General features: G+C 47.2%; 1 protein-coding gene and 1 long non-coding RNA gene across 3 annotated transcripts in view; one reads left to right on the plus strand and one right to left on the minus strand.

Annotated features, from left to right (window-relative positions):
* The window catches only part of SEPTIN12 (septin 12), a 103831-nt gene that overhangs the window by 36626 nt on the left and 55694 nt on the right, over positions 1 to 11511 (plus strand). Inside the window, exon 1 of one of the 2 annotated variants that reach the window (XM_075566183.1) lies at positions 10009 to 10099. The exons of the other annotated variant lie outside the window; for it this stretch is intronic. Coding sequence (XP_075422298.1) covers positions 10048 to 10099 — 52 coding nt within the window. The 5' untranslated portion in view covers positions 10009 to 10047. Of the gene's footprint in view, positions 1 to 10008; positions 10100 to 11511 lie in introns of those variants that run through there. 2 annotated transcript variants of the gene reach the window in all.
* Positions 5743 to 11511, minus strand: part of LOC142463435 (uncharacterized) — a 25037-nt gene continuing 19268 nt past the window's right edge. Inside the window, exons 4-5 of the long non-coding RNA XR_012787436.1 lie at positions 9838 to 9985; positions 5743 to 6185 (exon numbers count right to left, since the gene is read on the minus strand). This is a non-coding gene — a long non-coding RNA (uncharacterized LOC142463435). The remainder of the gene's footprint in view (positions 6186 to 9837; positions 9986 to 11511) is intronic.

Consider the following 11511-nt stretch of genomic DNA (forward strand, 5'->3'; position numbering starts at 1 on the left):
GGCCATGAGATATTGGAAAATAACCCCCATGATATCAACAGGCATCTTACAATGCAGATCATTAGCCAGAGAGGTTTAAACCATTCATACGTGGACCTCTGATGCTAAATCCGTGGTTTTCAACTTTTTTCGGTTAGGGAACCGCAGAATTAGATTGTGAAATTATGGGGAACCCTAACCCTCGCCCCCTGTTTCTCAACCCCCGTCTCTCACTCTACCCTTGCGCTCCCTCTCCCCCTCATGCTCCCTCTCTCTTCTATACACACACTATCTCCCTCTCTCTTCTATACACACTCTCTCTCCCCCTCTGCGCGCACACACTGCACACACACATACACACACTCTGCACAGACACACGCACTCTTTAAGGGAGCTGACAGCGTGCTCTTACCCGATCCTTCCTCTCCCTCCTGTCAGCTGGAAGTTGACGTGACTTCCAGCGCTGGCAGGAGCAGTGAGAGGAAGGATAGCAGTGACCGGGGGGCGGCTGCTGCTGCTGCTGCTGCTGAGCTCGGGAGCCGCCGGGTCACTGCTACGTGGGGTGCCGCCAGGCCGGGGACAGCTGGGAGAGTTGTCCCAGCGCTCCCCCCCTCCCCTGGCGGCCCTGAGGGGTGCACGTGCAGCGGAACCCCGGTTAAAAATCACTGCGCTAAATATAACAAAACAATATAGAGATAACCTATTCACTGCTACATCCGATAGATGCCATATCCCCCTAAAAAACAAGCATTCCATGAACGCCAATCTCCGTGAAGTTCAGTAAATGTGAGAAGCGCACTTTAAGAGTTCCATTTACTTATTTTGTTGCCTGATGTGTGGGACTGTCGCTTTATAAAGTCTCTAAGGGTGGGGGGACACACGTTTAAACCTGCCTGTTTAGATAACAAGAGTTGGATGATCTCCCAGTCTCAGGAAAAAGGAGGGGGGGGAGACAGGATGAGGTTTTTTGAGCTAATATTTCTTAACACACCCCCCACCCCACCTCTCTACCTCCATGCTTGGCACAGGAAGGCATCCCCTGCTCAGTATGTGCCTCTTGGGCCAATGAGAGGGAGAGAGTGAGATTGGGAGGGAATGGGGAGGACGGAGTGCCAAGGTGCATTTAAAACTGCTTCAGTGAACATTTATTCTACACCTACCTGAGGAATAGATGTTTCTTGCAAAGGGGGGCGAGGTGTTCTCCTCCAGGAAAACTGAGGACACGGGACGGGGGCGACCTTAACCCTTTTTTTGCTGCCAGAGGGCTTCTGGCACTGAAGGGGTTACATGTGCTGCCCCACGTTACAAAAGCAGCCAGAAAATGAAAGCACTCATTCCTCTATCATTGTAATAGCTGTCCTGGCAACAAAGGGGTTAAATCCCCCCAGCCCTCCCCCATCCCCATTTATTGGAGTTGCAATAAAGTAACACAGCTTAGGCATGTAACACTCCACCTCTTCCCCCCCCCCCCTTTTTGCTTTTTCAGAAGTTGAGGTGTGTTTAACCCCTTGAGTGCTATAGTCCAGTAACACATTTGGCAGTGAAAGGGGTTAATGAATTGCAGATTTAGGCTTGAAACACATATCTTGCTAAAGCTAAGTAACAAACTGAACTAGTGATTTGACTGCGGCAATATTTGTTAGTCCTTGAAAATGAATAGAAAGCCAGCAATATAGCCGAAAAATATATAGCCTCTGGTGGGGCAAATATAATATGTGGACACAAAAGAAAAAATTAAAGCCCTGAAAAAAGCACTCAAAATAATTTTAAAAAATAAGATGGATTTTATTGATAACACAGGAAAAGCAAAAAGTGAACAACATTTAAAAACCCACTAATCTGCTAAATGATATTAAATCTGTTAAATATATTTTAAAAAAATATCCCAAAAAAAGTATAATGTGATTTAAATAGGGTGACCAGATTTCCCGGTTTAGCAGGGACAGTCCCGGTTTTTTAAGGCCTGTCCCGGCTGCCCGACATTTTGTTAAATATCCAGTTTTTTTGTGGCTGTCCCGGTTTTGACCATCAGAGCAGGGGGGGCAGCAGAGAGCAGAGAATGAAGGGAGGAGAGCAGAGGCCGAGCTGCAGAGGGTGAGGTCGGGGTTAGCTGCAGAGGGTGGGCGGGGTTAGCTGCAGAGGGTGGGCGGGGTTAGCTGCAGAGGGTGGGGGCGGGGTTAGTTGCAGAGGGTGGGGGCAGGGTTAGTTGCAGAGGGTGGGGGCAGGGTTAGTGTCAGCGGAGCCCCAGCAGTGAGAACTTCCGGTGTCTGCTGCCAGGGCCCAAGGTGGCTTTCCCCCCCCTCCCTCTCACCAGGTTCCACAGTGACAGGTAGGGACACACACACTCACTATAGGGAGACAGAAACACAGAATGGGGAGAGACACACACACACAGCACGGGGAAAGAGAGACACCCACAGCACAGGGAGAGAGACACACACACAGCATAGGGAGGGAGAGACACACACAGCATGGGGAGAGAGAGACACACAGCATGGGGGAGAGAGACACAGCATGGGAGAGAGATACAGCATATGGGGAGAGAGAGACACAGAGAATGGGGGATAGAGAGAGACAGGGAATGGAGGGGAGAGAGACACAGAGAGAATGGGGGAGAGAGAGACAGAGAATGGGGGGGAGTGAGACAGAGAAAGGGGGGGGAAACAGAGAATGGGGGGGAAAGAGGCAGAGAATGGAGGAGAAAGAGACAGAGAGAATGGGGGGAGAGACACAGAGAATGGGGGGAGACAGAGAATGGGGGCGAGACACAGAGAATGGGGGCGAGACACAGAGAATGGGGGAGAGACACAGAGAATGGGGGAGAGATACAGAGAATGGGGGAGAGACACAGAGAATGGGGGAGAGATACAGAGAATGGGGGAGAGACACAGAGAATGGGGGAGAGACAGAGATTGGGGGCGAGACACAGAGAATGGGGGAGAGACACAGAGAATGGGGGATAGATACAGAGAATGGGGGAGAGACACAGAGAATGGGGGAGAGACACAGAGAATTGTTTTATAAATATTTTTTTTTAATGTGTCCCGGTTTTTAGTTTTGTAAATCTGGTCACCCTAGAATTAAACAAACTAGAACTGAAAACAGTAAATCAATAGCACACAAAATACAGTTAGTAATTCAGCACATAGAGAGCTTAAACACACTAAACCGACCGGTCAATAAACAAAGCTACCTAGTATATTTATATGGTGGAACAAAAATATGCTCATATCCATGTACCTGATAAAAGAACCAAATCATGAAGGGCGGTAACCCTGACAGATCACAGCCAGTATATCATAGCATCCCAAGTCACAGCTCTACAGCGAAGAAAGTCCTTCATACAGTATATAGGGTGACCAGATTTTGAAATTTAAAAAACGGGACGCATTAAAAAATATATAGAAAACAAGTTAAATCTCGAACTGTGCCCCTCCCCCTTTTTTGCTTTTCCCTCTCCTCCCCAATCCTCTCCTCCCTCTCCCCCCATCCTCTCTATCCCTCTCCACCTATCCTCTCTCTATCCCTCTCCCAATCCCTCTCCACCTATCCTCTCTCTATCCCTCTCCACCTATCGTCTCTATATCAATCTCCCCCATCCTCTCTAACCTTCTCCTCCATCCTCTCTCTATCCTTCTCCCATCCTCTCTATCCTTATCCCCATCCTCTCTTTATCCTTCTCCCCCATCCTCTCTCTATCCTTCTCCCCCATCCTCTCTCTATCCTTCTCCCCCATCCTCTCTCTAACCCTCTCCCCCTCCCCCATCCTCTCTCCCCCCATCCTCTCCTCCCTTTCCCACCATCCTCTCTCCTCCCTCTTCCCCCCCCCATCCTCTCTCCTCCCTCTTTCCCCCCCATCTTCTTGCCTTCCTCTCTCCTCCCCCTATGGCCCGGGCCATAGAGGTGTGGGGAGAGCGGAGGCGCGCTAACGCTGAGGCTCGCCTGCTTAAGTCATCGCGATTGCACGGACTTGCAGGCGAGCCAGCGTGCGCGGGGGGAGGTGGTTGGAGGCGGGGCAGTGACATCGCTGGGCCAATCGCCCGCGACGCACTGACGTCAATGTCACGGCGCCGTGACGTTGACGCTGCTGTGCTGTGATTGGAGGTTTTCAGCCGACAGCGCGCTGAAAAACAGCTTGGCGCTCGGCTGAAACCTCCAACTCCTCAGCACGCCTGCGGACGCTCGCGTGAGCCCCCTCTCAAGGCATCCTCATTGAGGATGCAGGGGCTCAGCGCGGAGCGTCCGCACGCCTCAGCACGGCTGGTCCATCTATGGACGCAGCCTATCTCTGTCTCTCTCTCCAACACACACACACGGAACCAGGAGATCTAGAGTAGCTATGTTGTGCTCTGCAGCGTCACCTGCTGCCCAGAAGTGGTTAAGCAGTCAGACAGCCCTGCTCTCCTCCCTCCTACCGGCTACAGCTGTTCTGTGATCAGCTCCGCACTCAGCAGCCAGCATCTTCCTCTGATCTCCTCCAACCTCAGCCCTCCTCCTACCTGCTCAAACCGGGAGGACACTGGCTCATTAATAACCAGGACTGTCCCGGCTAAACCAGGACGTCTGGTCACCGTATTCATATAGCATGTTGGATATCGTGCTGCCTGGGATAACAGTGCAATAATCATGAAATTGAGAAACGTTCTGGCTGAGATCAGCAGAGGAAAATTATTGAAATAATATTTGTCAGTCAAGCAATGGCTCCGGTGCTAATGATGTAAACAGCCAAATACGCAGCCAAAGACATGCAGCAATGTGGCAGGAGCAGGTAAATCAACCCGGTCACGTGAGCAGACACCCCGGTCTTGTAACGATCCGGCTTGTAAATGAAAGGCTCGCTGCATCTTTAACATCTATGGCCCCAACCGAGGCACAGCGATCAGCAACAGCAACGGCAGTTAACTTTACTACACTGAGTGCGTGTGTGTATGTGTATATATATATATATATATATATATATATATAATTAGAAAAGAAAAAAGAGAAGCGCGTACCCCTTAGTGTAAAACTATTAAATATTTAATGCCAAACTTGAAAAATATAAGGTAGTACACTCACAAACGGAGCTTGAATATCAGCATGTAAGAGAGAGATCTCTAATGATTACTCATCTGCAACAGATTTGCATGTCATTTCCCAGAATCCCTTGCTGCAATGGAAGCACTAGGTGATAATGGCAAAAAGCAGGGTTGCAGACCTGTCTAAGACATGTGAATGTGCTCACAAGTGATATATTGATATGATATAGATATATAATGATGTACACACATAATACATGCTCTGAAAGATATATAATTGGGCAGCAATTCCAATGTCGCAATGATCAGGGCTGAGTTATTTAGCAGCTGTTAGGAAATTCACATCAGTGGCTATTTTTAAAAGTCCCCAAAAGACTATTTGACATCACAACCGGGGCAACTTGTGCACATTGTTCTGTGACTCCCAGCTGCAGTTTCTCTGTATGCTCTATGTACTGTATGTATGTATATCCGTCTGCACTTGGGGTCTCTGAGTCCAAGGTGTTGATCGGACTATGGTATCAAGAGACTACAGAGGCAACCAGATGGTAGGGGCCCCTAAAGGGCCATATACATACATATGCACACATGCATGCAAACACACATGTATGTATCTGTATATATATACATACATACATACACGATGCTACCGTGGTTCCCAAATAACAGAAAGAGAAAAGAATTGTGCATTATTGTAATTGTTATAATGTACAGTATATCTTTATTGATGAATATATTGCACTCACATTGAATGCCTAGGACATCGGCTTTATTGATTAGACACAGGTCTGGAATCTCAGCAAATCCAACAGTGATCCTTCCAGTGACACACAAGCAAAGTAAAATAGAACAAACCCTGATAGTATAGTATATCAAAACCGTATTAAAAGACAGAGAAAGTGTGGGCAATTGCACTCACACTTTCACAGATGGTATAAAGCTTTCAGCTCTCACTAGCGGAGCTGCGTTTGGAGCGGGTGCAGTCAGATCTCCTCTTCTTTCAGTGCGACTCCCGATGCTTGTCTGCTCTGTGAGCTCTCTCTGTGTTCAACGTCACCGCTCCTCACTCTGCTTCTTAGTCCGCTTGCAGCTGATAATCGCCCAACGTGATTAACAGCTGTTTTTGCTTCCTCAGGGGTTAATGGCCTTGTTCTCGTTTTAGCCGGCCATTATATACCCTAGTTGACCCTGACACAAATATAATAATTGAAACACTTGATACGTGTGAGTCAATATGGATTAATGGTTTAAACAAATGTTTCCTCTCCCTCAATTACAATGTAACGATCTACAATACAATACTGACATTGAGTCCCAAAGGAACCAAAGCTTTTAATTTCTGTATCCATAAAGTTTCTCTTTGTGAAATCTTTTAACAATCTATCCCTCTAGGTTTCAAACCGTGCGGGCTACTGTGATGATATCTGTTCTGTCTATTCCAGCACTTCCTGATTTCATGCTGTTGCCCTGGAAACCCCCCCCCCCCTTCTCTCTGCCTTGGCTGCTCCTCCTCCCTCTGTCTCTTGGTTCAGTCCTAGCCTGTTTTTCATCTCTGTCATTTCCTGTCATTTGAGTGTGCCTCTCTGCAGGAGTGTTCTTCCTCTTGTTCCCTGTGAGGAACCTGTTTTTTTTGTTACCTATCCCTATCACATGTTTCCATCCCTACCATGTATTTCCTGAGTACTTTTTCCCTTTTTATTTCTGTTTTGTTTCCCCCAATAAACATTGAGGCCTCCCTTTGTATGGAATAGGAATTGAGTTGAGCTGTCTCTGCCTCTACCCACTAGCCACAGGGTCCATGAGTCAGAACAATGTCTAAAAATGACTGGATAAATTGTAGGATTGCACATACATTTATATATACACACACACACACACACACACACACACACACACACACACACACACACACACACATAGACCCAAATATATACATACACAAATATTATGATAAGTAAAAAAGTGACACAAACCACCACTGCACAGCAATAATAAAGAACACACAGACTTTAAATAGGATTACGAAACTTGGTGAACATGGGTCAACAATTTTACTACACATTGTTGCAGTCATTTATACAATGATATACCGTTCACAGGTTTGCATGCCTCTCATCCATCACTTAAATGAGCAATTCAGGCGCTGCTTAAAAAAAATATATATATATATATTTAAAAACAATGTAACATGGGTCTGAACTAGGTCTCTGTAGTTGAACCCCATTCATTTCAGCATTAAATCAGCGTGCCATGGGGTTAGCAACACACTGCTCTGCATATTGTTATATTGCTCTGCATATTATATTGCTCTGCATATTGTTATATTGCTCTGCAATGTGTTGTATATTCCCCTCTGGCAGTGTGTAAGTGGAAAATAGGGCAAATGTTTCATAAACATTATCTGGCTACCCTATGTAAATTGTAGATCTACTTTTAAATTATTCACTGCTTCTGACAATGCTTTGCAGGCTTAGGCTGCGCTTATAGTGCCGGCGACAGCGATGCGACGTCGCGTCAAAACAAACGCATTGCCGCCGTCACGTGCGCTTATAGTAAGCGCGACGTGATGGTGCGACGGCTTGGTCGCGATCGCTGGAAGTCATCTCAATTTGATTTTTCCAGCGACCGCAGCCTGACGTCACCGTCGCCGGCACTATAAGCGCAGCCTAACTGGGTGAAGCAAATGTATCTTATCTTAACCCTTTGCTCTGCAATGCTTTTCAGATCCCACTGTCAGCAAAAGGGTTCAATTGTAAACCAACAATTTGGAAGGTAGAGCAGGCAACTCTTACTAGTCTCAATGATTTGCAGTCAGTCTCACTGATTATCAGCATCTCAGACTTTAATAGATTCTTACTGATAAATCTGCATGTTTACATTAAAATCCATTTTTGTCGGCCAGACTCCCCAAATCTCACTGATTTCAGGTCCTTGGTAGATAACATCCCTGGGAAGAGGTTCGATTGGTGAGCACTTTCAGTCAATAGCAGTTTCAGGACACGTTGTCCGATGGGACTGCAGCATTTACATACAAATCCCATGGAGTCTTTTAATTTTCCGCTGTTTATTATCGCTGGGATTTGAGGCCTAGTTTACTTAGCTGAAGGCCCCATCACCCCGTGCAGCTGTATAAATAACCCCTCCACTTATTGTGTGTCACACAACACACCATCACATCACCCAGGTATTGTTCTGTGACGCCACAAAGCATTCTGGGAGAATACCTAGAGCACGCACTCCCTCTCCTTTAAACGTTAAACCTTTGCAAACGCCACCTTTGACCCCCTCATTCCTGTCATTCCAACGCCTGGTACGCAGAAAAATAAAATGCATTTGATTATAGTAATTAGCAGGCTAAAAGTGCAGTTAGCAGCGTGTATTGAAGGTGCAGGAAAGTGAAAGCACTCGGCCATGAACGCATTACCAAACATTTGCAACAGCATTTTTATTGTTTCAAGGTGTCTACACAGGATTGCATGGAAGCCAGGATAGTGCCCCACTGATCATTCCACCCTGTCAAGTTAGAACTCTTGCTGCCAGAGGGGTCATTGCTTTGCAATTTGTTGCAGACCTCTGGCAGTGAAAATGTTAAATCCCTACCATGTTGTCAATGCAAAAATATCAGATTTTTACTCCTCCTGTCTAAAACCTAACTTCCTCCTATATAAGTGTAGCGCTGTTTCCCCCACCCTATGGGAGATGTGGCGGCTACTGGGTGTATGTGGTGCTTTACCGGCGGCTCACAGGAGGCCTGAACCTCCGCTGCTGGGAGCCTGGGGTGTACCTGATCCGTCTGGTGACAGCGCCCCCACCTGTGAGGGATCCTGACAGTGCCGGATAACCCCTTCACAGGACCCAATGCAATAAGTACACACAGCATATATAATAACAAGTTTACTGACATGCACATGTAAACATAGAAACCCAAGTAATCTAGATCGGCGCTAAGCAACAACAATGTGAAAACATTTATTTAATACTTAATATAAAGTGAATAAATAAGATGGGTGCAAGGTGAAATAGAAAAATTCTCAACCTTCAAAGGGAATTGTACGGGTTCCCTTATAGCAACAGTGAACATCCAGGGTAGGAAGGGAGCAATGATTCAGGAACACCCCAAAATAGAATAAACAAATGATGGTGCAATAAAATCACAATATGTATGATGAAGCAAAGAAACTTGGCTCATATAGATTGCCTACTTACGACAAGCAGGTGAAGAATCAGCATAAGCGGGGAACAGGGTGTGTAGGACCTCAGGAGGGCTCTCACTCAGGAGGGCTCTCACTCAGGAGGGCTCTCACTCAGGAGGGCTCTCACTCAGGATAATGCTCATGAGAAAACACAGTAGAAAGAGACCATAGTGCAGACTCACTATGTCCCAGCTCTCCCTCCCAAATTTGCATGCACAGCGCCTCTACGGTACGGGGGGCCGGGGCTCCCTAACCTTGGGGGCCCCTAGGCATGTGCCTACTATGCCTAATGGGTAACCCGTCCCTAGATAAATCTATCTGTATATAGGAAGAGCAGAACAGACCTCTTCTATCTGTATAGTAGAAGCTGATGGGACCTCCTCTATCTGTGCATAAGAAATGAGGGGACTCAATCTATCTACTGTAGTTATGGGAGGAGCTGAGAGGACCACTTCTGTGTGTGTGTGTGTGTGTGTGTGTGTGTGTGTGTGTGTGTGTAGGAGTGCAGGGGACCTCCTATGTATGTGTGTAGGAAGGGACCTCTTCTATCTGTGTATGTGTAGGAGCGGAGGCGACCTCTATTGTCTGTGTATGGGAGGAGCTAAGTGGACCTCTACTATCTGTGTATAGATGCTTAGGAGACCTACCTAAGCAAAAGAGTTGACAGTCAAGTGTCCTCATCTACAGCTGTGAGAATGATCACATCTGGTCCCCTTCCCCACCTTCACCCAGTAGTGACATCATCCATTGTGATCTCTTGCTGATGGTCCAGCTGGTTGCCATGGTGATTGGAGCCTTTTTGAAATTAAATCTTTCAGTTGACATTTGATGCCGGAATTGGTGGCCCAGGAGTCATCATGTACAAATCCCGCATTGGAAGAGGCCAAAGGAGGATGTGCACAATGATAGGTGATGGGGGGGGGGGGGGGCGGGAGTGACCTGTAGATAGAGAGGGACAGGTTAAAAGAGAGAGAGGGAAGAGTGAATTGTGAACCAGGAGAGAGGAGTATATAACAAGACAGGAGGCATGAGAGAGGGAACAACGGTGAAGGGAGATGATGAGAGAACAGAAATGGGAGAGATGCACGGAGACTGTCAAAGTAGAGAGTCACAGGGAGGGAAATGGTCTGTGAGAGAGGTGAAAGGTATAGAGACTGCTTGAGATGGAGAGTTGAGAAGGATCATTAGAGGGTTGTGGAATTAAGTCGAAAAGGAAGCATAAAAGGGCAGAGAGAGAAGTGGGAAAGGGTTAAGAATAAGACAGGAAAAGCAGATGAAGAGAGTGATGCATCTAATAGAGGGAGGCAGAATAACTTGAATAATCAAAATGGTTGTGGGTAGTTGGAAAGGTTAGAGAAAGATAAGGAGGAGGGTGATGTACTGTACAACCCTCTTAATTCATTGTAACTATGTATTTGTCATCATAACTCTGTGCCCAGGACATACGTGAAAACGAGAGGTAACTCTCACTGTATTACTGCCTGCTAACACATGTTATAAATAAATAATGAGAGGGAGAGTTAAGAAGAAGATAGGGGGACACGTAAGTACGATACGGAGGGATTAGAGGAGCAGACAGGTAGAAATAAGAGCTAAAAATAGGTGAGAGAGACAGACGAGGGACAGGCATGTAAGAATGAGATCAAGTTATGAGAGACCCTGTATAGGTAAGGAGTGGGAAGAGAGCTATAAGGAGGAGAGAGGCAGGGCCACCGACATGGGGGAACACCTGCTCGGAGGCAGAGGGGGGCCCAGCCCACAGCAGGTGTTGAGAGTTTCCTAACACGAGGCTCTGCACTTTCAGGGCCCCGTCCCCTCATTGGTACTGCTCCCCTTACTCCATCTCACATGTGCCGGGGCTTCTGGGAGATCTAGGTCAGCTACAGATCCAAAGCTTCAACAGCTGAAGGCAACAGAGTCACAAATCCCACAATCCCTTGTTCTGTATAAACCCCCTGAAAGAGGTCACATGACAGGTATTAGTCAGTCAGTACAGGGGCTCCTAGGGATGTAGTAGTTCCCATAGGGAGGTAGGACCTGTACCCCTTGTCCTCCTCTCTCCTGCATCCCCTGCCTCTTGCACGCTGTACTCATCTCTCTCTTCCTCCTGCCACAATCTCTCTCCCTCCTGCACCCACAGCTTCCCTTTCTCTCTCCCTCCTGCCCACCATCCCCCACTCTTTCTCTTGCCATCTGCACCCACTCGTCCAGTCTCTGCCTCCTGTATCCACTTCTTCATTCTCCCTCCCTCCTGCACCCACTGCCCCTCTATCTGCCTTTTCTGCACCCACTGGCCTCTCTTGCTTCCTCCTGCACCCACC

Source organism: Ascaphus truei, chromosome 11 (assembly GCF_040206685.1).
Source record: "Ascaphus truei isolate aAscTru1 chromosome 11, aAscTru1.hap1, whole genome shotgun sequence".
Classification (NCBI taxonomy): Eukaryota; Metazoa; Chordata; class Amphibia; order Anura; family Ascaphidae; genus Ascaphus; species Ascaphus truei.